Below are 14,834 nucleotides of genomic sequence, written 5' to 3' on the forward strand. Positions count from 1 at the left end.
GTGCGACAAGTGTTTAAAATCAGTACTGCCTGAAGTGTCGGCCTGATTATCTGCTCGAGTGGGCCTTGAACTCACAGCCTGCCACTGACTCCATGGCGAGAGTGGTACCAACTGAGGCGTAATTGCTGTCAGCGTTAAAGTACCCTGATTTTCATCAGAACATTTAGAACAAGACACTTACATTTATATAGCTTCTTTCATACCCCCGCAAGTGCTTCACAACCAATGAAGTACTTTTTGCAGTGTAGTCATTGTTGTAATGTGGGAAACGTGGCAGTCACTTTGTGCACAGCAAGCTCCCACAAACAGCAATGTGATAATGACCAGATAATCTGTTTTTGTTATGTTGATTGAGGGATAATTATTGGCCTGGACACCGGGAATAACTCCCCTGCTCCTCTTCGCAATAGTGCCATGGGACCCACTTGAGGACAGATGGAGCCTCGGTTTAACGTCTCATCCGAAAGACGGCACCTCCGACAGTGCAGCGCTCCTTCAGCATTGCACTGGGAGTGTCAGCCTGGATTATGTGCTCCGGGATCTGGAATGGGAATTGAACCCACGACCTTCTGATTCAGGCGAGTGTGATGGCACGGCTGAGTCAAACAGTTTAATTTCTAACTCACTTTGCTGTGCCACAAATATCTTTGTCCCCTTTCCTCAGCTGTGGCTCAGTGGGTAGCACACTCACCTCTGAGTCAGAAGGTTGTGGGTTCAAGTCCCACTCCAGAGGCTTGAGCACCTCAGTCTAGGCTGACACTCCAGTGGAGTGCTGCACTGTCGGAGGTGCTGTCTTTTTGATGAGACGTTAAACTGAGGCCCTGTGTGCTCTCTGACGTAAAAGATCTCATGACACTATGTAGAAGAAGAGCGGGGGAGTTATCCCTGGTGTCCTGGCTAATATTTTATCCCTCAATCAACATAACAAAAAAAACAGATTATCTGGTCGTGATCACATTGCTGTTTGTGGGAGCTTGTTGTGTGCAAATTGGCTGCCGTGTTTCCTACATGTACTGCACTTCAAAAGTACTTCATTGGCTGTAAAGTGCTTTGAAATGCCCGGTGGTTGTGAAAGGCGCTATATAAATGCAAGTCTTTCTTCTGCAAGTTTAAGCGTTGATGGATTGTTTTTTTTTTTTCCCGCAGCTTCCAGCGGGAGATCTCCAGGTCACCATGAGACGTCAGGAAGAGCCAGCGACGCAAGAGAAACCGCTCCTGGCAACCAAGCCTCTGGAGTCGCGCGCTGAAGTAAGGGCTTGTACTGCTTTCTCCCACGTCCTGCTCCGTTGTACGTCGTGCGGTTTCTCTCCATCCACTCAATAAGTTGCAATCCTTCAGGAAATCCATCAGCAGTGCTTCCGGTGAGGGCGTGGTGGGTGGGGGCCTGGGTTTGGGGCTGTATGGGGGCCTGGGGCTGTGTGGGGGCCTGGGTTGGGAGGGAGGGGGCGGTGCGTGTGTGGGGACCTGGGTTTGGGGTCTGGGTTGGGAGGGAGGGGGGGTGCGTGTGTGGGACCTGGGTTTGGGCGTATGTTGGGGGTGGGTTGGGAGGGGGCTGGGTTGGGAGGGAGGGTGGGGGCTGGGTTGGGAGGGAGGGTGGGGGGCTGGGTAGGGGGGGCGTGGGTGGGGGCTGGATTGGGAGGGAGGGTGGGGGCTGGGTTGGGAGGGAGGGTGGGGGGCTGGGTAGGGGGGGCGTGGGTGGGGGCTGGGTTGGGAGGGAGGGTGGGGGCTGGGTTGGGAGGGAGGGTGGGGGGGCGTGGGTTGGGGCTGGGTTGAAAGGGAGGGTGGGGACTGGGTTGGGAGGGAGGGTGGGGGCTGGGTTGGGGGGGGGTGGGGGCTGGGTTGGGAGTGAGGGTGGGGGCTGGGTTGGGAGAGTGGGTGGGGGGGTGTGGGTGGGGGCTGGGTTGGTTGGGAGGGAGGGGGGTGCTTGTGTGGGGGGCCTGGGTTTGGGGCGTGTGTGGGGGCGTGGGTTGGGGGTGGGTTGGGAGGGAGGGGGGGTGCGTGGGTGGGGACCTAGGTTGGGAGGGAGGGTGGGGGGTTGGGTAGGGGGGGGGCGTGGGTGGGGGCTGGGTTGGGAGGGAGGGGGGGTGCGTGGGTGGGGACCTAGGTTTGGGGCTGGGTTGGGGGTAGGTGGAGGTTGGGGAGAAAGAGTAAAAGAGGAACGCTGTTACTAGTTAAGGCAACTTTTGCTGTTTTTTTTAACCCTGCGAAGGTGCTGTGATAGCAAGACCAGATCTTGTTAAAACAGCGTATTCTCTGCACTGAGATCTTGACGGATGGATATGATTAGCCTCTGATTAATGAATTAACATTTAAATGTAGCGTTCTTTGGAACTGAGTTTATCCCGCGACCACCAAGCCATGCGGACGCGGGAGATCTAAAGTGCGATCCTGATTTGTGCTGTGTGAGCGGATTTCAGTCAGCCTTGCCTCTGATGAGCCAGTGGGGTGTAAATCAGCCAGGGTGACCTGTTTGCTTTCGGGACACCATGCAGTGAGGATACAATTGACCAGCTGTGATTTCCCCCCCACCCTGTGTTTAGGCAGTGTGTTAACATATATTGCCTAGGCTGCTGTGCGAATATTGGCCACCTGGTAAGGTACCAGAGAATGTTGGACACTCATAGCCTCGCCCCTCCCTATCTTTGTATCCTCCTCCAGCCCTGCAACCCTCCCTATCTCTGTAACCTCCAGCCCCTACAACCCTCTCTATCTCTGTAACCTCCTCCAGCCCTGTAACCCTCCCTATCTCTGTAAACTCCACCAGCTCCTATAACCCTCCCTATCTCTGTAACCTCCTCCAGCCCCACAACCCCCGAGATGTCTGCACTCCTCTAAGTCTGCCCACTTGAGCCTCCCCAATTGTAATCGCTCAATCATTGACGGCCGTACCTTTAGCTGCCTGGGCCCCAAGCTCTGGAACTCCCTCCCTAAACCTCTCCGCCTCTCTACCTTTCTTGTCTCCGTTAAGACGCTTCTTAAAACCTACCTCTAAGTCATCCGTCCCACTATCAGTGGGCAAATTTTATTTGATGATGCTCCTGTGAAGTGCCCGATGTTAAAGGTGCTATATAAAAGCAGCTGTTGCTGTTGTGGATTTGTACCCCAGCAGGTACCCTGGCAACACCTTCAGGCTGAGTGGCTGAGGGGGCTGAGGGGTGGGTGGGGTTAGAGAAAACTGTTTTGGGAAGGGAAATAAAGAACTGAAGCACTCAGCGAAAAGTGGTGAGACAATCGAATGTGTATTCTCGAGAGAGCAGTGGTTTGGGAAATGGTGAGACGGTGAACCGGAGGGTTTGATCTGTGGACTTGTGTGGATATAAAGATATTTACCTGATCCTTTAAAAATTACCAGGCCTTCATAATATCTTTATAAAGTCGCAAGAAAGCCAACAAGTTAGCAGCTCGTGTACGTTCATTAAAGGTTTACGGAGGGGCGGGATGTGCAGTATGGCTTGCCCGTAAACATTTTGTCGTAACAAATATTTGAACCACGTTGGGTTACATTGAAATCGGTTCTCTTCTGTATCTATGTGTATGAAATTCTGAGGGGCCTGGATAGGAGAAGGACCTATTTCCCTTGGCAGAGAGGTCAACAACCAGGAGGTATAGATTTAAAGTAATCGGTAGGAGGTTTGGAGAGATTTTGAGGAGATTGGCCTCCGTCTGTGTCGTTAAACTTCAGTGATATTAGTCTGCCCAAGTGGATGGCACCATTTTACAGCCTTTGTATTAAGGGTGGGATACTCACCAACTTTGAGGACCACGGCTCCAAGCCATGGTTTGCCTGGGGGCCGTGGGTTGTGTCCAGACTTTAGTAGAACATAAATGGGCATCAGTTGGTGGCGCGGAGTTCCAGGTAGTGACACACTCGGGTCCTCTTCAAAACCGAAGATCCGAAGGGGGCGAAATTGTCTGTTTATAGTCCCGCTCGTGCATCCGGGAAATTTCTCCGGAGGTTTAGGGGGCCGCTCTCCCGACAGACCCGCGATTCGCTCCACTGGATGGCACGCAGCCGGTGATGATGTCATCGCCGCGCGCACGCGCGCCGGTCCCTGGTCACGCAGCTGGCGGACGTACGCCGCCGGGGCGCTCCTTTTTAAAGGGGAGGTCTGCGGCACCCCGGGCCGCCATTTTATTTGGTCGGCCGACTCTTTCGTCGGCTCGCCATTGTCAGTCCTCGCATCGACCAGGCCGCCATCACGCAGCCCGGCACTCCGTTGTGGGTGCCGGGCCGTGGGCACGGGCGATGGCGTACCTGGCACCGCTAAAGGGCCTGCATTGTGCGCAGTGGCCCTCCCCTTTAAATGATGCTCCTCCTAGCGCTGGTCTCCTGAGTGTTACGCTGCACTCTGCGCCACGCAGAGCGCCGGAGACAGCACTCCGCCCCCGTGGAGGGGCGCGCGTGCCCAATTCCGCGTCGGGAGCGGGACTTTTGGGCCGGGCGATTAAAGTCCCGGCACGGAAGGTTACCGCCCCCATCGGAGAGCGGGGCAATTTCATCCCCGTATTGTCTTATTCTGCTTTTGCTCGTGTGATGTTGCTAGCTCTCTGTTCTCTCTTCCCTCTCCATCTCTCATCTTTTTCAAAATTCATGTCGGGATTCGGGCATTTATTGCCCATCCCTAATTGCCCTCGAGAAGGTGGTGGTGAGCCGCCTTCGTGAACCGCTGCAGTCCACGTGGTGAAGGGGCTCCCACAGTGCTGGGAGGGAGGGAGGGAGGGAGTTCCAGGATTTTTGAACGCAATTGTTTTAGTTATAAACATTTTGGACCGGGAGACGTTCCCAGGATGGGGCCATCCCTAATTGCCCTTGAGTAGGTGGCGGTGATCTGTCGCCTTGAACCGCTACAGTCCGGGTGGTGAAGGGGCTCCCACAGTGCTATTAGAGAGGGAGTTTCAAGATTCTGACCTGGCGACGATGAAGGAACAGCCATTATATTTCCAAGTCGGTTTGGTGTGTGACTCAGAGGGGAACTTGGAAGGTGGTTGTGTACTCCCATGCGCCTGCTGCCCTTGCCCTTCTAGGTGGTAGAGGTCGCGGGTTTGGGAGGTGCTGCCGAAGAAGCCTTAACGAAAAGCACGGTTGTCAGGAAATGTATAGGAGATATAGAGAACTATGGAGTAAAAGAATTGGGGGATATCCAGCATCGCGAAATAGGAGAAAAGGGGGATATGTGGAGTAAGAGTGTTGGGTAGAGATCTATCGAATGAAAGAATATGGGAATGTCGGGAATCGAGTTGTGGAAGATTAGGGGTACGGGAGACCATGGAGAACAAGAATAGGCCGATGCAGGGAACCGAAAGCACCAACAGATTGCCGCAACTCTCTGATGTGCTATCTTTGTGAAAATGACCGAAGGGAATGACGCATGGTGTTAAGCACATTGGGCAGCAAGTTGCGGCCTCTCTGGGTGTGTACGATGTACGCCCACGCGCCGGTTCTCGGCGCATGTGCATCAGACATTAGCAGACTGTCAACATTTCTTTTGACAGATCGCTGCATCCCTGGGAGAGGGGCCTTCATGGGCGGAGATGTGGGCTGTTTGTCCAACTCCTGCCCAGCGAATGTCCTTCAAACTCTTGTGCCTGCTTTTACCAGCGCAAGAGTTTTTTAACAGATAGAAAAATAACATTTTATCAACAATTTTAACCCTGTCCATTAAGGTAAGTTTATTTTTACTCCTATTAAAACATATTAATTAAAAAAAAAATCAATTTTTTTTTGTCTAAATCATTTACTTAAATTCAATTTCAATTAATTTTAAATATGTGAGGTGTACTTTTTAAATTCTTGTGTTTGTGTTTTGGGGGTATTCTCATTGATAGTAATGGGAGCTCGTACAAACGGAGCTCACCATTTATTATCAATGAGAATACTCCATTGGTGGTCTAGGCCCATGTGATCCCAGGTTGCGCTTGCGTTCCTGGGCTGTGTGAGCCCACACGCTGGGCTGTGAATGGAGGCCTCGGACCGCAAGTCTATGTTCCTCCGGGACCACCAGGTATTTTCATTTATAAAAAAAAAAAAAAAAAAAAAATTTGGTTGGAGGCGACTGCTTGCAGGAAGCCTCCGACTGCAATTTCTGGGCCATTGTGGCCACGTGGATCGAGACTCGAGAGTGGAAGGTAGGAAGCAGAGAGTAGGGCTAGGAAGATGTGGTGTTCCACCAGGGGTCCAGCACAAGTAGATCAGGTCATAAAGAGAAAGGCAAGCCTTGGCATTGTATCTAGAGCCATAAAATTCAGTCCAGATAAGTAATGCATTTGAGGAGGGCTAACAAGGCAAGGGAATACACATTAAATGGTATGACACTGAAAGGTGTAGAGTAGCAGAGGGACCTTGGAGTGCAGGTCCACAGATCCCCGAAGGTAGCAGGCCAGATAGATAAGGTGGTTAAGGAAGCATACGGAATGCTTGCCTTTATTAGTCGAGGCATAGAATACAAGAGCAAGGAGGTTATGCTTGAACTGTATAAAACATTGGTTAGGCCGCAGCTGGAGTACTGCGTGCAGTTCTGGCACCACATTACAGGAAAGATGTGATTGCACTGGAAAGGGTGCAGAGGAGGTTTACAAGAATATTGCCTGCACAGGAGAATTTTGGCTATGAGGACAGATTGGATAGGCTGGGTCTGTTTTCTTTGGAACAGAGGAGGCTAGGGGAGACCTGATTAAGGTGTATAAAATTATGAGGGGCCTAGATAGAGTGGATAAGAAGAAGTTGTTTCCCTTGGCAGAGCGGTCAACAACCAGGGAACATAGATTTAAAGCAATTGTGGGAGGTTTAGAGGAGATATGAGGGGAAATTTCTTCACCCAGAAGGTGGTGGGGGTCTGGAACTCACTGCCTGAAAGGGTGGTAGAGGCAGAAACCCTTTAAGTGCACATCCAAGTATTTTTTTTTTTAAAGTGCCGTAACCTACAGGGCTACAGACCAGGAGCTGGAAAGTGGGATTAGGCTGGATAGCTCTTGGTCGGTCAGCGCGGACACTATGGGCCGAAATGGCCTCCTTCCGTGCTGCAAATTTCTATGAATTCTGAAACGGATTTTCCTCGTCTTTCATTAGTTGAGAGCAGTTCACGCTGGCTTTGTTCCACCCGCTTGACACGTCAACACCTGCCTGGGTCTCGAAACTCTAGAAGAAGTTGGTAGCTGCTGTAACAGGGGATTCTGTTGCAAGGCCTCCCTCTGGTGGTGGGGAACATTTTATTTCATTGCACAGTCGCAATCGCTCATCATGCAATCCCTTGTAACCAGAACCTGTGCAGCAAAGTTATTCTCGCCTCCAAACTTTCTTTTCCTATTTTTTACTGGTGGAAAAAGCCTAAAACTAAATTGGTCAAGGTGAAACATCGCCGCCTTAAAGATCTACTGAGGTGGCCCCATCAGAATTTTCAAGAAGTCATGGATTTTTCTGCCCTGATGTGTTAATAGATGCTGCAACTGTCCGTTTAAAAATCTGTTTAAAGTTCCACTGATTGGAGAAAGGTGTCAAACCAGCTAGTTGTAGCAGCTGCTCACTTCTTCCAGGGTTTTGAAGTCTAGGTGGGTGTAAAAATGTGATGGTATACATATCAGGAAAGGATGAACAGGCTGGGTCTTTTTTCTCTTTGGAAAAGAAGGCTGAGGGGTGACCTAAAAGAGGTCTTTAAAATTATGGACGGTTTGGATAGAGTGGATACAGAGAGAATGTTTCCACTTGTGGGGAAGAGCATAACTAGGCTGGTACATCAGTCTTTGAAAGTTGGCATGCAGGTACAGCAGGCGGTGAAGAAGGCAAATGGTATGTTGGCCTTCATAGCTACGGGATATGAGTATAGGAGCAGGGAGGTCTTACTGCAGTTGTACAGGACCTTGGTGAGGCCACACCTGGAATATTGTGTTCAGTTTTGGTCTCCTAATCTGAGGAAGGACGTTCTTGCTATTGAGGGAGTGCAACGAAGGTTCATCAGACTGATTCCAGGGATGGCTGGACTGACATATGAGGAGAGACTGGGCCTGTATTCACTGGAGTTTAGAAGGATGAGAGGGGATCTCATTGAAACATATAAAATTCTGACGAGTTTAGACAGGGTAGATGCAGGAAGAATGTTCCCGATGTTGGGGAAGTCCAGAACCAGGGGTCACAGTCTTAGGATAAGGGGTAAGCTATTTAGGACTGAGATGAGGAGAAACTTCTTCACTCAGAGAGTTGTTAACCTGTGGAATTCTCGACCACAGAGAGTTGTTGATGCCAGTTCATTGGATATATTTAAGAGGGAGTTAGATATGGCCCTTATGGATAAAGGGATCAAGGGATATGGTGGGAAAGCAGGAAAGGGGTACTGAGGTGAATGATCAGCCATGATCTTATTGAATGGTGGTGCAGGCTCGAAGGACCGAATGGCCTACTCCTGCACCTATTTTCTATGTTTCTATGTTTCGATGTTTGATAGACAGTTATACATGCTACCGGCAAGCTTGCGAGCAGATTAACCCGTCCTTACAGACCTGCTGGGTTTCGCGGGGGGTCAGCTTCACTGATTTGTGAGTGGGCGGGTTCCGAGCCCATAATGGGTTTGGTATAGAAACATAGAAAATAGGTGCAGGAGTAGGCCATTCGGCCCTTCGAGCCTGCACCACCATTCAATAAGATCATGGCTGAACATGTAACTTCAGTACCCCATTCCTGCTTTCTCACCATACCCCGGCTGCTTGCTGTTGTGGGGGGAAGCAGGAAATTGTGTACGGACTGTTCGCAAGGGCGACGGATAAATTTGAAGGACTGTGTGGCCGCTTGAAGGTAAGTGTCTGGTGCAAATGGCGAATGTGGCCACGTGACGGAGCAGCTCAACTCTGCCATTCCCCGTTTGATGGCTGGCGAGGGTAAGAAGGAGGGCTTGCCCTGCTTGTCGTTCCAAGCCGTGCTCTGCACAAGACAGCATCGGGAGAGAGTTGGGAGGGATTTGACATTGTCAGGACTGCTGACTATTGCAGCCACTGGTGGTGCCATCCCTATGGTCCATGTGGTATCCTTGGAGTAAATGGCACAGCACCTGGCTGTCCGCGAACACCTTTGAGTCTGTGCTGCCAGCTTGAATGGCTGCTGCCAGGTAAATGAGTTTGACCTGTAATCTAGGGTGGTAGAGATACAGATGGGCGCAGTCTGTCTAATGCAGTCTGGCGTCAAGATTCCTTGAAATGCTTTTCTGTAAATCATCATAGGCAGTCTCTCGAAATCGAGGAAGACTTGCTTCCACTCTAAAAGTGAGTTCTCAGCTGACTGAACAGTCCAATACGGGAATTACAGTCTCTGTCACGGGTGGGGCAGACAGTGGTTGAAGGAAAGGGTAGGTGGGGAGTCTGGTTTGCCACACGCTCCTTCCGCTGCCTGCGCTTGTTTTCTGCATGCTCTCGGCGATCATACTTGAGGTGCTCAGTGCCCTCCCGGATGCTTAGCGCGGTCTTTGGCCAGGGACTCCCAGGTGTCAGTGGGGATGTTGCACTTTATCACGGAGGCTTTGAGGGTGTCCTTGAAGCGTTTTCTCTGCCCACCTGGGGCTCGCTTGCCGTGTATGAGTTCTGAGTAGAGCGCTTGCTTTGGGAGCCTTGTGTCGGGCATGCGGACAACGTGGCCCGCCCAACGGGGAGCTGGTCGAGTGTGGTCAGTGCTTCGATGCTGGGGATGTTGGCCTGATCGAGGACACTGTAAATAGGGAGGCCTTGGCTGTCCATTTTATAGGTGTCGGTAAATGATGGCGTGTGAGACTAGCATAAATGCCTAGGACAACTACATCATATGAGCCCAAATTTTAATAACTGTAAACCTGTGGGTGCTTCAGGCAACAGTGTGTGGGCTGCATAATGGATCTCCGTCCCACTTTTCTGATCCGTTATGCCACTGCAACCACCCCATGTTATTTGATGCTTTGTGCTACGAGGGCGTGAGAAACACGCTGCTAACTGCTGTCGTGTGTATTGCGAAACATTTGCTGAGGTTCTGTCGGGCTGGAGTTTCCCAGCCTTTGTGCTGAGTTGAGTAAATTATAGTTGCCACTGGATATGTTTCTATGGAGGAGAAATTCGGTTGGATGGTGACCCACACGAGGGGTGCTGCGGTGGGGGGGGAGGGGAGGCTAAAAGGTTTATAGCCGTGAGCACTGGCATTCGCGCTGCTCGGCAAATTCAGTGTGCCGGTACCGGCGGCGCTGAGGAGTATCGCCCAGGAGTATCGTGCCGGTGTGCAACGCCCCCCCGGTATCGGCAAGGAAGCTAAATTTGGTTTGCGCTGCGACTCGTAGCGCCCCCTCGTGACACCGCCAGAGAAAGCCGGCGTACAGAGCTGTCTCGGGGCGCTAAGGGAAGGAATGGCTGCATGAAGTAAGTGCGTTTGATATATTTTTTTTGGCGATATAACTTTATTTGGGGGGAGTAATGTATAAGGGAGTTTTTTTTTTGTTCCGAATCTTTTATTTGCGGGGCGGGCCTCTCTTGGGGCGCTACGATGCCGGCACTTTAGCTCGGGATATTCAGTCGTGCACCCGGCCGAGTGCCTGGAGAGAAGTGTGGGACGCCTCCCTTAGCGCTCCACTCCACTCTCTGGGCGCAGCAACCGAATTTTGTGACTTCCCATCGCTAACCGTTTTCCGGTGCCAAATTTAGCGACCGTCCGACATTAGCGCCTTAAAAATCCTCCAGACGAATTTCTCGCCCTATGAGGGCCTTGGAGAATTGCCACTAGGTTTGAATTGGTCTTACACCTTATGTTGCTCTTTTGTTTTTTAACAGCCAATAATTCGGAGACAACGTGGATTTTTCTATGTCCAAGGACCTGAAAAAATTGCATCACCAATTTCAAAAATATTATTACCAATTCCAAAAATATCACCAATTCCAAAAATATATATTCAGCCTCCAGACATGCATCATCCGGTATATCATCATTACTCTGCAACTAACCGCTGTTGAATAGATAATATCTAACCATGCAACATTTGATGGTTTAACTAGAACTGCGTTCTAATTTCAAGATACAGGTACGGTAGTGTAGTGGTTATGTTACTGGCCTGGTAATCGCAAGGTTTGCATTGCTAATAGTCCAGAGAAGGTGAGTTCAAATCCTACCCATGGTAGTTGAAGTGTTTCAATTGAGCTCATATTTTTTTTTTTAAATCTGGAAATAATAAACTGGTATTGGTAAAAGTGACGGTGAAGCTGACAGATTGTCGTTTTAAAAACCCGTTGTCCTTTAGGGAAGGAAACTCGCCTGCCTGCGTGTGACTGCAGTCCCAAGCCAATGTGCTTGCCTCTTGACTGGCCTCTGGACTGAGCAAGCCACTCGATGACACCACATTGCAGTTCAAGAAGCAGGCCCATCATCATGGCAACAAGAGATGGGCAATAGAGGTCGGCCTTGCCAAACGCGCCCATATCCCGAGAATGAACTGGTGTAACAAGTTGCCCCACCTTTAATTTTGGACAAGGCACTTTTTAAAAAAAAAAATGCTTTATTGGTGCCTTCAGAATTTGAGTGATTAAACTGATAGGATTTAGAATCATAGAAACTTATAGCACGGAAGGAGGCCATTTCGGCCCATCGTGTCCGCCCCGGCCGACCAAGAGCTACCCAGCCTAATCCCACTTCCCAGCTCTTGGTCCGTGGTCCTGTAGATTACGGCACTTCAAGTGCACATCCAAGTACTTTTTAAAAAGTGGTGAGGGTTTCTGCCTCTACCACCCTTTCAGGCAGTGAGTTCCAGACCCCCACCACCCTCTGGGTGAAGACATTTCTCCTCGTATCTCCTCTAAACCGCCCACCATTTACTTTAAATCTATGCCCCCTGGTTGTTGACCCCCTCTGCTAAGGGAAATGGGTCCTTTCTATCCACTCTATCTAGGCTCCTCATAATTTTATGCACCTCAATAAGGTCTCCCCTCAGCCTCCTCTGTTCCAAAGAAAACAAACCCAGCCTATCCAATCTTTCCTCGTAGCTAATATTCTCCAGTCCATGCAACATTCTTGTAAATCTCCTCCGTACCCTCTCCAGTGCTATCTCATCTTTCCGGTAATGTGGTGACCAGAACTGCACGCAATACTCTAGCTGTGGCCTAACTAGCATTTTATGCAGTTTAAGCTCTTGTATTCTATGCCTCAGCTAATAAAGGCAAGTATTCTGTATGCTGCCTTAACCACCTTATCTACCTGGCCTACTTTCAGGTATCTGTGGACCTGCATTCCAAAGTCCTTTTGTTCCTCTACTCTTCTCCGTGTTCTACATTTAATGCGTATTCCCTTGCCTTGTTAGCCCTCCCCAAATGTATTACCTCACACTTCTCCGGTTTGAATTTAGTTTGCCACTGTTCTGCGCACCTGACCAGTTCATTGATGTCTTCCTGCAGTCTACACTTTTCTTCTTCATTATCAACCACACAGCCGATTTTAGTATCATCTGAAAACTTTTTAATCATACTCCCTACATTCATTTATAGATCATTGATATATACCACTTCAAGCAAAGGACCTAATATTGTGCCCTGCGGAACCCCACTGGAAATAGCCTTCCAGTCACAAAAACACCCATCAATCATTACCCTTTGCTTCCTGCCTCTGAACCAATTTTGGATTTAATTTGTCACTTTGCCCTGGATCCCATTTTCATGACCAGTCTGCCATGTGGGACCTTATCAAAAGCCTTGCTAAAATCTGTATACACTACATCGAATACCCTAATTGACCCTCCTTGGTACCTCCTCAAAAAATTCAATCAAGTTAGTCAGACATGGATTAACAAATCCATGCTGACTGTGCTTGATTAGTCCTTGTCTTTCTAAATGAAGATTTATCCTGTCCCTCAGGATTTTTTCCAATAATTTTCATACCACCGAGGTTAGGCTGACTGGCCTGTAATTACTTGGTCTATCCCTTTCTCCCCTTTTAAACAAAGGTACCATGTTAGCAGTCCTCCAGTCCCTCGAAACACACTTGTAGCCAGAGAGGATTTCAAAATGATGGTCAGAGCCTCTGCTATTTCCTCTTGCTTCTCTTAATAGCCTGGGATTCATTTCATCCGGGCCTGGAGTTTTAACCACTTTCAAAGCTGGTGTAAGCCTCTTAATACCTCCTCTATCACTGTTTATTTCATCTAATAGTTCATACTTCTCCTCCCTGATTGCATTGCCTGCATTACCCATCTCTTTTGTGACAACAAACACAAAGTCTTCATTAAGAACCATACCCACGTCTCCTGCCTCCACACACACACATTACCTTTATGGTCTCTTTTATAGGCCCTACTCTTTAGTTATTCTCTTGCTCTTAATGTATTTATAAAACATCTTTGGGTTTCCCTTGATTTTACTTGCTAAAATGTTTTCATGCTTGCCTTGCTTTCCTAATTTCCTTTTTAATTGCATCCCTGCACTTTCTATACTCCTCCTGTCCACTTTGGCTAAATCCCATCTCAGTTTAGCAAAATTAGCTTTTATTCCTGGTCTATCTTTGTCCTTTTCCATAACTACCCTCACTATGCTCTCCCACTGATGCCCCTTCCACCTGCCCACCTTCATTCCCTAAAACTAATTCCAGAACACCCACCTCCCTTGTTGGGTCTGTTACATACTGGCTTTAAAAAAAAGTTCTCCTGAATGCATTTTAGGAATTCCGCACCCTCTATACCTTTCACACTAATTGTATCCCAGCCACAGGAATCTAAAGCCCTCCCGCCTGCACCATCTGTCCAGCCATGCATTCATCTGCTCTACCCTCCTAGTTCTGTACTCAGTAGCACGTGGCACCGGGGGTAATCTGGAGATTACTACCCTTTGAGGTCCTGCTTTTTAATCTCTCTACTAGCTCCCTAATATCTGCCTGCAGGACCTCATTCCTCTTTCTACTTATGTCACTGGACCACAACCTCTGGCTGTTCGCCCTCTTTCTCCGCCCTCTTTCTCCACGCCCCCCCCCCCCTCCTCAGAATTCCCTGCACCCTCGCAGTGACATCCTTGACCCTGGTAGCAGGGAGGTAACATACCATCCTGGAGTCACATCTGCGACCGCAGAAACGCCTGTCTGCTCCCCTAACTATCGAATTCCCTACCACTGTTGCTCTTCCACTCTTCTTCCTCCTCCCCATTCTCTCCCCTGCCCCCCACCCCCCCACCACCCGCAGTGCAGCTGAACCACCCGTGGTGCTGTGGACTTGGCTCTGGCTGCACTGCCCAGAGGAACCATCGCCCCCACCAATATTTGGAACAGAATACTGATTGGCGAGCGAGATGCGCTCGGGACGCCTGCACGACCTGCCTGGTCCTCCTCCTTCTGCCTGGTCCTCCTCCTTCTGCCTGCACACGCTTAAAGCTGCAGGGTGGCCACCTCTAGAAACGTGCTATCCACGAAGTTCTCAGCCTCGCAGATGCACCGCAGTGACTCCGAAACCCGGAGCTCAAGTTGCTGCAGCTGGTAACACTTCCTGCATACGTGGTCATCCAGGCTACTCGAAGCGTCCAGGACTTCCCATGTGGCACAGGATGTGCACGCCACGGGATTGAGCTACCCTACCATGCCTATGGTTATTAGATTAATTAACGAAAGTTTTTAGTGTACCCCTCTACCCTTATTTAAAGGCAACAGACAAAAAATAAGCAGTGATACCCTCCGGCCCCGAATCTGAATAGGAAAGAAAAATGATGTGACCTTTACCAACCAAACAGTTACCAGCTATCCTGTGACATCACTGCTTATGTTTTTTTTTTCTCCTCGCTAATGCGGGTAAGTCTGGGCCTTGCTCTCCCACTCCATGTACTCCTCTCTCAGGCTCCTCCCAGGGCCGTTCAAGCAGCTGCATGCGGATTTACTC

General features: G+C 49.7%; 1 protein-coding gene across 4 annotated transcripts in view; it reads left to right on the forward strand.

Annotated features, from left to right (window-relative positions):
• The window catches only part of gyg2 (glycogenin 2), a 152,598-nt gene that overhangs the window by 100,625 nt on the left and 37,139 nt on the right, over positions 1–14,834 (forward strand). For all 4 annotated transcript variants that reach the window (XM_070892530.1, XM_070892531.1, XM_070892533.1 and 1 more), the window contains exon 7: positions 1,147–1,248. In XM_070892530.1, the coding sequence (XP_070748631.1) occupies positions 1,147–1,248 (102 nt within the window). The remainder of the gene's footprint in view (positions 1–1,146; positions 1,249–14,834) is intronic.

The sequence above is a fragment of the Pristiophorus japonicus genome, chromosome 10, assembly GCF_044704955.1.
Source record: "Pristiophorus japonicus isolate sPriJap1 chromosome 10, sPriJap1.hap1, whole genome shotgun sequence".
NCBI lineage: Eukaryota > Metazoa > Chordata > Chondrichthyes > Pristiophoridae > Pristiophorus > Pristiophorus japonicus.